Source organism: Saccopteryx bilineata, chromosome 8, assembly GCF_036850765.1.
Source record: "Saccopteryx bilineata isolate mSacBil1 chromosome 8, mSacBil1_pri_phased_curated, whole genome shotgun sequence".
NCBI classification, from domain to species: Eukaryota; Metazoa; Chordata; class Mammalia; order Chiroptera; family Emballonuridae; genus Saccopteryx; species Saccopteryx bilineata.
The window spans coordinates 28,912,807-28,925,798 of NC_089497.1; the positions used below are offsets into that span (position 1 = coordinate 28,912,807).

A 12,992-nucleotide genomic window follows, 5' to 3' on the forward strand; every position below is an offset into this window, starting at 1 on the left:
TGGGAGACATACCTGGATCATCCAGCTCGGGTGACTAGGGAGGTTGTGCCATTGGGTCCTACAAGACACTTAGATTAGGCCACTCTACCAAGACCAAGAGATGTAGCAGCTCTACCTAATACACAGAAACTAACAAGGAGAGGCTGCCAAAAAGAAAAGACAAAGAAATATGCCCCAAATGAAAGAACAGAACAAAACTCCAGAGAAAGAACTAAACAAAGTAGAGACAAGCAATCTACCACTGGTTATAAGGATGCTCGGTGATCTTGTGAGAATTTTAACAAAGAGATTGGATATATATATAAAAACTGAGATAGAAAAAATAAAAAAGAACCAGTTAGAAATGAAATATATAGTAACTGAAATGAAGAACATATTACAAGGAAAACAGTAGAAGAGATGAAGCAGAGGACCAAGCCAGCAATTTGAGAAATAAGAAAGCAGAAAACACCCAATCAGAATAGCAAAAAGAAAAAAGAAGTAAAAATGAAGATAGTTTAAGGAGCCTCTGGGATAACTTCAAAACTTCCCTTACTTGGTGAAGGAAATAGACATACAAGTCCAGGAAGCATAGAGAGTTCCAAACAAGATGAACCCAAAGAAGCCCACACCAAGACACATCACAGTTAAAATGCCAAAGGTTAAAGACAAAGAAAGAACCTTAAAAGCAACAAGGAAAAGACAATTTGCCACTCCTCCTCCAAAGGAGCTCCCATAACATGGTGTTAATTTTTCAACAGAAACTTAGCAGGCCAGAAAAAAGTGGCACAAAATATTCAAAGTGATGAAAAGCACAAACTTTCAACCAGGATTACTCTACCAAGCAGAGCTAACAATTAGAACCTAAGAACAGATAAAACAGCTTCCCAGACAAAAAAAAAGTTAAAGGAGTTCATCACCTGTCACCCCAAACCAGTATTTCAAGAAATGTTAAAGGGTCTTCTTTATGAAGAAGAAAATACAAAAACCCACCCCTGAATAATGCAATGGCAATAAATAGATATATGTTCACTGCAGCTTTATTTACAATAACCAAGATATAGAAGCCATCTAAGTGTCCATCAATACATAAATGAATAAAGAAATGCACATATAAATGGGATATGACTCAGTTATAAAAAGAATGAAATCTTGCCATCTGCAACATGGATGGACTTAGAGGGTATTGTGCTTAGTGAAATAAGCCAGACAGAGAAAGACAAATGTCATATAATTTCACTTAAAAGTGTAGAATCTAAAAAACAAGATAAACAAACAGGCAGAGCGGAAACAGACTCATAGATACAGAGAATATTTTGATAGTTGCCAGATGGGAGGGGGTGTGAAGTGGCTGAGTGAAAAGAGGTGAAGGGATTAAGAAGTACAAACCAGTACTTACAGAATAGTCAGGGGGATGTGTCCCTTTAGGGCACATTTATCAGCCCTGGCTGGTTAGCTCAGTCAGTGAAGAGCATCATCCCAAAACAACCAGGTTGCAGGTTTGGCCCTGTCAGGGCACACACAGGAAGCAACCAAACAATGCACGACTGAGTGGAACAACAAACGAATCCTTCCCTCCGCTCTCCCTCTCCCTCTCTCTCTCCCTTCCTCTATCTAAAAATCAATTAAAAAAAATTTTTTTTAAGCCTTGGCTGGATAGATTGGTTAGGAGAAGCACTGTCCCAGAGCGTAGAGGTTGCCTACCTGATTCCCAGGTCAGGGCACATACAGGAGCAGCTCGATGTTCCCGTCTCTCTCTTTCTCAAAAAAAAAAAAGTAAAAGAAATAAATAGGGCATATCTATCATTTGCTTTATGTCAAATTACTTCTTACTATAAACAGATCTGTTAATTAATCAAAATTCCAGCTAATAATCTACTCAAGAACACTCCAGCTGTTCTGCAGTCATACTTTCAAACGTGACAACATTAAGCCATTAGGACAAAATTTAGATTAAATGGATGGTCTTTTTATGTGTTTATGTATGGAGACTCGGATAGAGAACTCCCCTGGCTTCTGCATTCAGAAGAATTCAGTGGTTTATTTTCACCATTTCTTTGATGACTATGATTTTTTTTAATCAATAAACAAAGTAACAGGCATAGATTAACTAAAATGTTGGAAGAAAAAAAGTATCACTCCTTAATCTTCATCTGTGTTGAAGTCTAAATTGAGGCATGCCTCAAAAATAACAAGGCAGAGTAAATCAGATGAAATTTCATACAAATAACCTCTGGATGACAGGAACAGAATTCTCCTCTAGCCTGGAAGAGTCTCGACCTATGCCTCCCTGTCTCCTCTGAAAGGCCTGTATTTTAGACCGATTGTATTGTTTGTTAGGGAAACAGTGGCAAACTCACTTGGTTCCCACTTCCAGTTTCAGAGAGAAACCTTAAGAACCCATAAAGGCCTGACCTGCAGGGGCGCAGCGGATAAAACATTGACCTGGAACGCTGAGGTCGCCACTTCGAAAGTCAGGGCTTCCGGAGGGGCAGAGCATCGCCCCCTCGTCGGCAGAGCGTCGCCCCTGGTGGGCGTGCCGGGTGGATCCCGGTCGGGCGCATGCGGGAGTCTGTCTGACTGTCTCTCCCCGTTTCCAGCTTCAGAAAAATACAAAAAAATAAAAAATAAAAATAAGAAAGTCAGGGCTTGACTGGTCAAGGCACATATGGGAGTTGGTGCTTCCTGCCCCCCCCCCCATCTCTCTCCTCTCTAAATGAATTAAAAAAAATTTTTTTTTTAAAGAATCCATGGAAATTTGTGATTTCAAAACAGACTTTTCTTGTACCATGGCTGAGCCCTCATAACTGCTCAGATCATGCAAAAGATTCAAAGGAAGTTGGTTAGTTTCTTTGGGCTTCAGATATACCATACAAGGTTGGGGGACAGAGGCGAGGCAAAAATAGTACAAACATATAAATATCAACATAAGAATGTCCAAATCTGCAGAGAATTTTTATCAAAAGTTATTTGAGCTAAACAGAGGACACTTCTGGAAGCAAGATCTCAACAGAATTACATAAATGCTTTCAAGAAATGACGGTTTTCAGCTTCTTTCATGCATTTGAAATTAAGGAGGGAAGATCACTGAAGGTGGAGAAAGCAAGGCAGGCTGAACCACAGGATCATTAACAAGATTATGTGTTCTCTTTAGGGTGGTCATGTTTTAGAAGAAGGGTCTGAAAAGTGGCATTACAAAGATGTGTTCACCTAGGTACTCAAACAATGGACAGGGCTTAAGACAAAGTTCAAATTCTGTTTCTTTAAGTGATAACAGCCTATTCAAACTTTCTCACAGATGCCATATTCATTAATAGTTGAAAATATATCCTGCCCCCCTCTCCCCCCAAAAAAACAAAAGAAGAAAGAGACATATATCTCCAACCTAAAAAGGTATGCGGCAGCAGGGGAGACCGAGGAGGGGGCTGTCTCACCTCAGACGCCTTCAGGCACCAACAAGGTAAAACAAGTGACGGCAGCAGGTTGGACACATACAACAGGGAGTGCTGAGACCGTGAAAGCCTGCAAAGTCCAAATCCATCTACTCAGCTTTCTGAATAACTAGTTCAATGACACCGATATCATCAATAAGAAACAGACCCTACCACACAGTTAATCCAGAAATGAAGAAGCCAGAGTTGAGGAGTCCAGCTTTGGAGAACAGGATACGTGTGGTGAGGCAAGAGGACAAACGTTATCTGTAACTTAAGAACAGAACGTATGTACTGAATCAGAAGGGTAATGCGGGACACCAGCAACCAGGAAGTACAGGATAGTGGGGAGCTCAGCTGTTCAGAGCAGTGGTCCCCAACCTTTTTTGGGCCACAGACCGGTTTAATGTCAGAAAATATTTTTACGGACCGGCCTTTAGGGTGGGACGGATAAATGGATCACGTGACTGAGACAAGCATCAAGAGTGAGTCTTAGACGAATGTAATAGAGGGAATCTGGTCATTTTTAAAAAATAAAACATCGTCCAGACATAAATATAAATAAAACAGAAATGATGTAAGTTATTTATTCTTTCTCTGTGGACCGGTACCAAATGGCCACGGACCGGTACTGGTCCGCGGCCCAGGGGTTGGGGACCACTGGTTTAGAACACCATCCTAATATAATAGACCAAGGTTGTGGGTTCCTTTGATCCCTGGTCAGGGCACATACAAGAATCAACCAATGAACGCTTAAATTAGTGGAACAACAAATCAATGTCTCTCTCTCTCTCTCTCTCTCTCTCACTAAAATCAATAAGTAAAATTTTTTTAAAAAGAACGAGGGGGGGAGGTAGCTAGTTTTGGAAAGATTATAAGGAAAAGGAAGGGAAAACTTTGTTATGCAAACTTTCCTACTGATAAGATTCTCCTGAGATTGAGTCATCCTGCTCTTCCTGGTACTGAGAACAAGACACTCACACATATTTCCTGCATAAATGTAAATTTCCTTTAGAAAAGGGTAACTCTACTTTTGTTTTTAGGACTTCTGCACCTGCTGGTGCTCAAAATGATCAGCTCAAAATAACCCTATGCCAAAAAGGCATATTTTGGGGTGACATATTCTGTTATCGGCCAGTAGGGAGGTACAGAGAAAATAAGACTTATAAAAGCAAAGCCCACATAAGCGTTTTGGGGGTTCAGAACAAGCCACCCCAATATGTGACTCAGTGGGATGCAGAGTACTTTAAACTAAAGGCAGCTTTAGCCTCAAGCACAAGAGAAACTTCTGTCCTTCCCTTTAACTACTTAGAAAAAAATTGAATTGGGGGCCTTGCCCATAATAAGCTATAATCAGAGATAACTTCTTTTGACATCGTTAGAGCAGTGCAAACTTCTATTTATAAAAGCTCTGCTCTTTCTCTCATCCTACAGTGACCTTTGGAAGCTCCCACTGTACCTTACCTCACCCCTAGCTCAAGATGTCTTTCATGTACCCTTTCCATCTCTGACTCTCTAGTATACGTGGGGTTTCCGGCTTTTTCGTGGTCGTGGGGTTCCCACACATAGGTATGTGTTCAATTTGGTTATATTCTCTTGCTAATTAGTCTCATGTTTATTTGATTATTAGATCTGCCAGAACCTTGAAGGTAGAGGAAAGTTTGTTCCTCCCCCAGAGCTTTGTTTATGCTCCCCAAATACAAGGGACGCTGCTTATTTGGACAGAATACTGCAACTGAAGTAAACACGAGGTAATTCATGAACTCTGAATTGTCCCTAGATTTTTTCCTGGAGAATCAGAAATAAAGCCAAATTCAGAGGTAAAACAATTATTAGTCTGTCAGTCATTGCAATATAGTGTGACCACTTTCCTCTTTCACAGAAAATGATACAGATGATATTTTTTTTTCTTTTCTAAACTACTGTAAGTTTTACAATAAGACTAAAAATCTCTTCAGAGAATAGTTTTAAACATATGCATATACATACCTCTCATGGGAGAAATAAAGTTTCTCTTCAAAATACAAAATTAAGAGAGATGATATACACACATAAAATCATCATAAAAACTTAGATCTAGGAAGAGATAAAATAGCTAATATACAATCCCACAAAGTGAATAAAACCAATGCCTTGCCTTTTATGAAAGATAATCCTAGAACAATTTTACTTTGGAAGTTAACTAATAAAATGATAATAATAGTGTTAATAATTAGATCCTAAGAAATCCACTAAAAAAACTAATAAAGAGCTCAGCAAAGTTGCAAGATAGAAGATCAATATATAAAATTTAATTGTATTTTTATAAAGTAACAATAAGCAAACCAAAAATAAAAGAAAACAAGTCTGTTTATAACAGCATCAATGAAATTAAAAATTTGGGAATAAATTAAACAAAAGCATAAGACTTATATTTTGAAAACTATAAAACATGTTGATTGAATTAAAGACCTAAATATAATGGTAAGACATTAGATGTCTGTGGATCAGAAGATATAATATTGTTAAAATAGTAATACTCCTCAAATTGATCTAGAGATTCAACATGAGATCCAATCTATCAAAATCCCAGATGACAACTTTGCAAAAATTGATATGCTGATCCTAATTCACATGGAAATTAAAGGAACCTAGGAATAGCCAAAGTCTTGGGGGGAAAAAAAATCCAAGTTGGATGACTAATATTCCCAATCTAAAAACTTATTACAGAGCAATAGTAATCAAGACAATGTGGTGACATTTGAATTGTATACCTGAAAACTGAATAGTTTTGTTGACCAGTGTCACCCCAATTAACTTAAAAAAATTTCTGGAAAAAAAAAGACAATGTGGTACTGGAAAAAAGGATCCACAAATAGACCAACAGAAGAGAACTAAGAGTCCAGAAATAAACTGTCATCCTGATGTGTATTATGACAATTCAATGTTGGAAAAGAACAGTTTTTATAACAAATGTTGCTAGGACAACTTAATAGTCACAAGCAAAAGAATAAAGTTGGATGCTGATACCTTATACCTTGTGTCTAAAATTTAACTCAACATATAGCAAATACCTAAAGTTATAAAACTCTTAGAGGAGAAAATACAGGTATCAATTTTCATGACCTTAACTAGGCAATGATTATTTAGATATATTGCCAAAAGCACAAGCAACAAAAATAAATAAATAAGAAAACAAACAAACAAACTGGGCCAACATCATCAAAAGAAAAACATTGGTGCTTCAAAAGACACCATCAAGAAAGTTCAAAGTCAGCCCATGGAATGATTAAAAATACTTGCAAACCTTTTATCTAATACGCTGCTTGTATACAGAATAAGTAAATGTCTCTTACAACTCAATAATAAAAAAGGCAAAAAAGTAAAAAAAAACACCCAAAAATCAATTAAAAAATTGGCAAAAAAAATCTATATAGATAGTTCTCCAAAAGAGATATATAAATGAGCAATAAGTACAAGAAAAGATGCTCAATATTATTAGCCATCAGGAAAATGCAAATCAAAAGCACAGTGAGATATTACTTCAAACCTACTAGGATGACTATAATAAAAAAAGTGACAGATCATAAAAGAGCTGGCGAGGATGCAGGGAAATTGGAATCCTCACATACGGCTGGGTAGAAATGTAAAATAATGGCAGCTTCTCTGGAAAACAGTTTGGAAGTTCCTCAGTTAAATATAAAGTTACCATATCACCCAAATAATGGAGGACTACCATATTTTCTGAGGGGAAAAAGCATTTTTATTCTATGTATTAAAAAAGGGAAAATGAGGATATTTGTCATCTAGTCATTCACCCGTATGACATTCATTTAATCTAATACTGTGCATGAAACTAGGGTCTAAGAAAAACACAAAGAATGAGCTATGGCTCCTCTCGGAGGCCCTGGAATATACATATGCAGTCTGAGGTCATTAATTGTGGGCTGCAGTGAAGACATACACAGAGTGCTCAGGGATCCCATTTGAGGGAGGATTAGTTCTGCATGGAGAGACTGGGAAGATGTCACAGCCGGGAGCAATTAACTTGAAGACTGAGTTTACTCTTATCAGGCAGAGAAAAAGGAAAAGGTATTCCAGGCAGAAAAATGCACCTACGGTATGAAGAAATAAAAAAGAAGCGTTTGTGGAATTAAGTCTCTGTTGAGGATGAGTGGAGTTACGGCCAGGGTGTGCACACACCATTAGCCTGGGTTCCCCCTTTATCCTGAGTCTAAGAGAAATCTATCATGCAGAAAAACCTCAACCCACCATTGTTAATTTGTCAGAGAACCCACAGCATGCACAAAGCACCATGTTACATGTTCCAGAGTCAAACTGGGAAAAGATATGTCAATACTAATATTAGCAACAACAACCAGAAAACTATTATAAGCAAAACACCAAACAGGGCAAGGCTCTTTGGAACTGGCTCCCATGTTCATTACTGCAGTGGTCCCTAACCTTTTTTGGGCCACGGACCGGCCTTCAGGGTGGGACGGATAAATGTATCACGTGACCCAGACAAGTGTCAAGAGTGAGTCTTAGATGGACGTAACACAGGGAATCTGGTCATTTTTTAAAAATAAAACATCATTCAGACTTAAATATAAATAAAACGGGAATAATGTAAGTTATCTATTCTTTCTCTGCGGACCGGTACCAAATGGCCCATGGACTGGTACCGGTCTGCGGCCCGGGGATTGGGGACCACTGCATTACTGTACAACTTCCTGATAAAGATTTACTTCAGAACAAAATAGGATTGAAGAAGTACTTGTCCATTTGGCTGAACTAGATAGAAAAGAAAATCTCATTCCACCCTAAACCCCAAAAAGGGAGGTGTAAGTGCGGAATATGCTACCTAATTCACTTTGTCTGCCTTAAATTGGCTAATTAGAGACACATGCGAACAAACGGCCATGAGCTTTTACTAAATGGAAAAGAGAAAGGAACAGGAATGCCTATTTATTTTGACTATACCTTGACCTTTGCAAAGAAGACATTTCAATCTCTAGCCTTTCATCCTTAAAAAGAGCTACTCAGCTAATCTTACTTAGTGATGTCACTGGCATGTACCATCTTTTGAGTTTGTCCTGAAATTCACTGAGCAAACTTGATTTAAAAAAATAACTTGAGTTCTGTGCTGAGACTTCCATCAACAGAGTGGGCAGAAATATTTTTGCTATGTACCTTCCTTTGCACAGGGCTAATAACTTGGGCAAAGAATTTGATATTTATGGATCAAAAGTGAAATATAAACCAGGTAAAATGTTTATTTACATATGAAGATCACATCTAGAATTACAGAGTATTAGTTTATCAATCCAAGGGCTAACTACTAGTATTTCCCAGATTACCTTTAAAACTATTTCCTTTAAGAGTGGCGAGGGGGCATTAGATACAGAATGCTGTGCCACCTAACCCAGCACCTAACAACTGTGAAGACATGTGTTTATTTTGAGAGCTCTTAGTGATCGGAAGATTAGAAAAATGAAACACTTCACCTCTAAAAGCTCACAGAACTTTGTTTTTGTGGAATTAGATGTGCCAGGAGAATTCTGAATGTTTTTGCATTCTATCAGTCAACAGTGTGAGTCAGCCTGTCCCAAACCGGTTTTCTAACCAGAAAACTGAGAACTTTGATGACATATTTAGGTAAACATGCTCACTAGATGAAGTTATTTCAAATTTTATAGCCTTTCAATCTTCTCTAAGCCTCTGAAATCCATACAGGTTTTTAGACAAGATTTAAGTTCATATGAGTCAAAGAGTAGAAATTATATATAAACCAATGCAAGAATTCCGTGGGTTTTGGATAACTAAGAATGTCTAATGCTTAGTAATCTGACCCCAAAATGACGCTCTTAACTGTTAATTAATCAACTTTATTTCTAATTAAAATTTCAGCTCTAAACAGATGTCTTGTCCCAAGAACTGAAATTTCTCATCCATTCTGGTCAAGACAACATCTCTTTGTTGACAATGATAAATGCACTCCAACTGTGAAGTGTTCACTAAAGTCAAAGAGTTGTAAGACCATGACTCTCATCACTATTCTTTAGGCAATCTGAGCAGAAATGGACTCAAAATGTGGCAAAATATGGCAAAGTTACCTAAATTAAGTAGAAATTATAGCAACTCCAAGTTATGAGTAATTAAAGTTTGCAATGTGATATAACTTTTAATTCATGTAGATGAAAGGCATATAATACATGGGCCACTAGATTACATATTCCTCTTTTGACATAGTGTATTTAGAGATAGTATTACTTATTTATGCAAAGAATGCTCTCCAGGTAAATCTACTCATTTTCTTGCCCTGGAGAGTTTCTGCTTTATCTAAGAGAAATCTTGTTCTTGTCATTAAAGAGTGTTTCTGTTCCAAAATGCTTTTTTTAAAGAAAAGATCTTTGGCTGATGGTGTGTCTGGGATTTGGGGTTCAAAGAATATTACCCCTGAGCCTATAATGTGCACTAGGGATCCTAAAATTAGAACAGATGGTGTCTTCCAGACCTACCTGGAGATAAAAAGGGTTACAGTGGGGAGAGAAAAAACAGGACCAAGAAGGAGGAGGGACGTTGTGGAGAGAAAAATGCAGAAGCTTGTAAATCAGTAGAGGGGACAAAGAGATCAAAACTGGGTATATTGATCTGCTACAAAATTTAACTTTTCATTATTCATTGTTAACCTTGGGACTAAATTCACACTAATTATTGTAAAAAGGTACAAGGGAGTGACTCTAAAACCTTTTGATACTGTACTCTCCCTGCCACCAGTTCTTCCCTCCTGCCCCAAGGCTTCAACCTCACCTCTCCCAGTACATATGAAACACACAATCACATAATCACACAGATTCAAAACTCAAGTTTATTTTGTTTCTTTTTAAATTTTTTTTGTATTTTTCTGAAGTTGGAAAACGGGGAGGCAGTCAGACTCCCGCATGTGCCCAACTGGGATCCACCTGGCATGCCCACCAGGGTGCGATGCTCTGCCCATCTGGGGCATCGCTCTGTTGCAACCAAAGCCATTCTAGCGCCTGAGGCAGAGGCCATGGAGCCATCCCCAGCACCCGGGCCAACTTTGCTCCAATGGAGCCTTGGCTGCGGGAGGGGAAGAGAGAGACAGAGAAGAAGGAAAGGGGGAGGGGTGGAGAAGCAGATGGGCGCTTCTTCTGTGTGCCCTGGCTGGGAATCGAACCCGGGACTCCTGCACACCAGGCCGACGCTCTACCACTGAGCCAGTTGGCCAGGGCTCAAGTTTATTTTGTAGGCACCAACACCAAACCCTAGCTCAGAATACCTCTGCTCCATTCTCTGATGTTGACCAGGTACAGAATTACATAAGGAGAGACCAGACCTTGAAATAGGTGGCTATCTACATTTCTTTTACTCACAGCCTCAACTTCCCACTCCTAAATTATGACATTTAACTATCTACTTGTTTGAGAAATGATGCAGCAGAACATTCAGTTCTTGAGTTTTCCAGGTAGTGCCTGACCTGTGCTGGCTCAGTGGAAAAAGTGTCGACCTGGAATGCTGAGGTCGCTGGTTTGAAACCCTGGGCTTGCCTGGTCAAGGCACATATGGGAGTTGATGCTTCCAGCTCCTCCCCACTTCTCTCTCTCTCTTTCTCTCTCCTCTCTGAAATGAATAAATAAACTAAAATAAAAAACCTTCCAGGTAGCACAGCATTTCTTTGTAATACTCATACTCACACACACTCACTCTCTCACACACACACAGAGTAATAATCCGTCAATAATTATTTTTTAAAGAGTGGCTAATTGGTAAATAATTCATGAAAAAGAACTGGGATCATCATAATCCCACAGAGAACTCTAATTAAATTAAGAACACAATCAAGAGAAAGACCACACACATTTACATACAACATGAATCTTTTTTTGTAGAGACAGTAGATTCTATTTTGTGCATTTTATACTAAAACAATACAAAGAAAGATCCCTTATGAAGAACTTGATAATTAATAATAATAATGGTAATGACAATAGTTAGTTTACTGAATGTTTACTGTCAAATATTGTGCCAAGCATCTGAGATAAATTATCTTATTTAATCCTCACAATAATCTTTTAAAAGTTACAGTTAGTAATTGTATAGAAGAATACGGTCTCAGGTCTTCCTGACTTGATTCTGGGCTCTTAACCCTTCTTTGCCAGTGATTCCCAAAACGAAGTAAGTGGTCACCACAGTTGTCAGGGGAATTATTTAAAAATGTAGATTTCTGGGCCCAACTCCAAACATACTAAATCAGACACTCCATCTGTGGCATCTGAAAGTAGAGAAACACAATGGCATCTCAAATATGGTTCGAATGTTCTTTTAAGATGCCAAGAGAACCCAAGTGAAGCAGTTGTCACATAGTTGTCTAAGTCAAATCATTTGCCTCAAATAAAATATCAACTCCTTATCCACGTGAACCTTTTCTCAGTACACAGCAGTCAGAAAGGTCTTGTTTGCCAAAAGGCCAAATAAGGTCATGGTCACACAATGTCAGCAACTAGAATCAAGCTGCCCAGTTATACGGGCTGTGCTATGCAAGATGAGAATGATACAGCTCAGCAAATCTGCTGATTCAGAACTGCTGAGTCAAATATCACCACAGAGAAGGCACACAACCAGTGCGGAGAGAGCTTATATTTCCAGTTAGGCTACGTTCACTGCTTGACTGATTAACATTTCTTAATATGAAATATCAAGTTGTAATTCCTGGAAAAACTCACTTATCTCTAGCTCATTTATTCATTCTTATAAAAATACTTAATAAATACCTACCATGTGCAAGGCACTAGACCAGACTCATGAGGCCTGTCCTCACAAGCAGAAAAGCATTCAGGCAGTGGAAATAAGGTAAATACTAATTAGGAGATCAGGAGTGTCTTCATTAAAAAGGTGGCATTTGAGCCTGACCAGGCGGTGGCGCAGTGGATAGAGCGTCAGACTGGGATGCAGAGGACCCAGGTTCGAGACCCCGAGGTCACTAGCTTGAGCGCGGGCTCATCTAGTTTGAGCAAAAGCTCACCAGCTTGGACCCAAGGTCGCTGGCTCGAGCAAAGAGTTATTCGGTCTACTGAAGGCCCGCGGTCAAGGCACATATGAGAAAGCAATCAATGATCAACTAAGGTGTCGCAATGCGCAACAAAAAACTAATGACTGATGCTTCTCATCTCTCCGTTCCTGTCTGTCTGTCCCTGTCTATCCCTCTCTCTGATTCTCTCTCTGTCTCTGTAAAAAAAAAAAAAGAAAAAGAAAAAGAAAAGGTGGCATCTGAGCAACCTTTATTATTTAAATTATTTTAAATATTATTTAAATACACTTAAATGAGCTCTGCTCCTTGAAATAGTTCAGTGTTGCCTTCATCTACACGATCAAAGCTGCCATGTCAATATTACAGTGCAGGAAGGGTGGAGAAGATGGTAAGAAGGGTAAAATACAGGAAAAGCACCTTGCTTTTAAGTTGGAAATGACTGTCTCTTCTATACATACCCCAATGATTCAATCCAAACTCACAGTGGCACTTCTCAATGTAGGGAAAGCTAGAAATGCCCAGTTGGGCAGCCATATATGCCCTGGAGGAAA

The 12,992-nt window shown here is 38.7% G+C and overlaps 2 protein-coding genes across 7 annotated transcripts in view; one reads left to right on the forward strand and one right to left on the reverse strand.

The window, feature by feature from the left end:
* The window catches only part of CMSS1 (cms1 ribosomal small subunit homolog), a 430,962-nt gene that overhangs the window by 324,875 nt on the left and 93,095 nt on the right, over positions 1-12,992 (reverse strand). Inside the window, exon 2 of one of the 5 annotated variants that reach the window (XM_066241794.1) lies at positions 1,684-1,740. The exons of the other annotated variants lie outside the window; for them this stretch is intronic. Coding sequence (XP_066097891.1) covers positions 1,684-1,740 — 57 coding nt within the window. The remainder of the gene's footprint in view (positions 1-1,683; positions 1,741-12,992) is intronic. 5 annotated transcript variants of the gene reach the window in all.
* FILIP1L (filamin A interacting protein 1 like) overlaps positions 1-12,992 on the forward strand; it is a 327,587-nt gene that overhangs the window by 227,441 nt on the left and 87,154 nt on the right. The window lies entirely within an intron of this gene.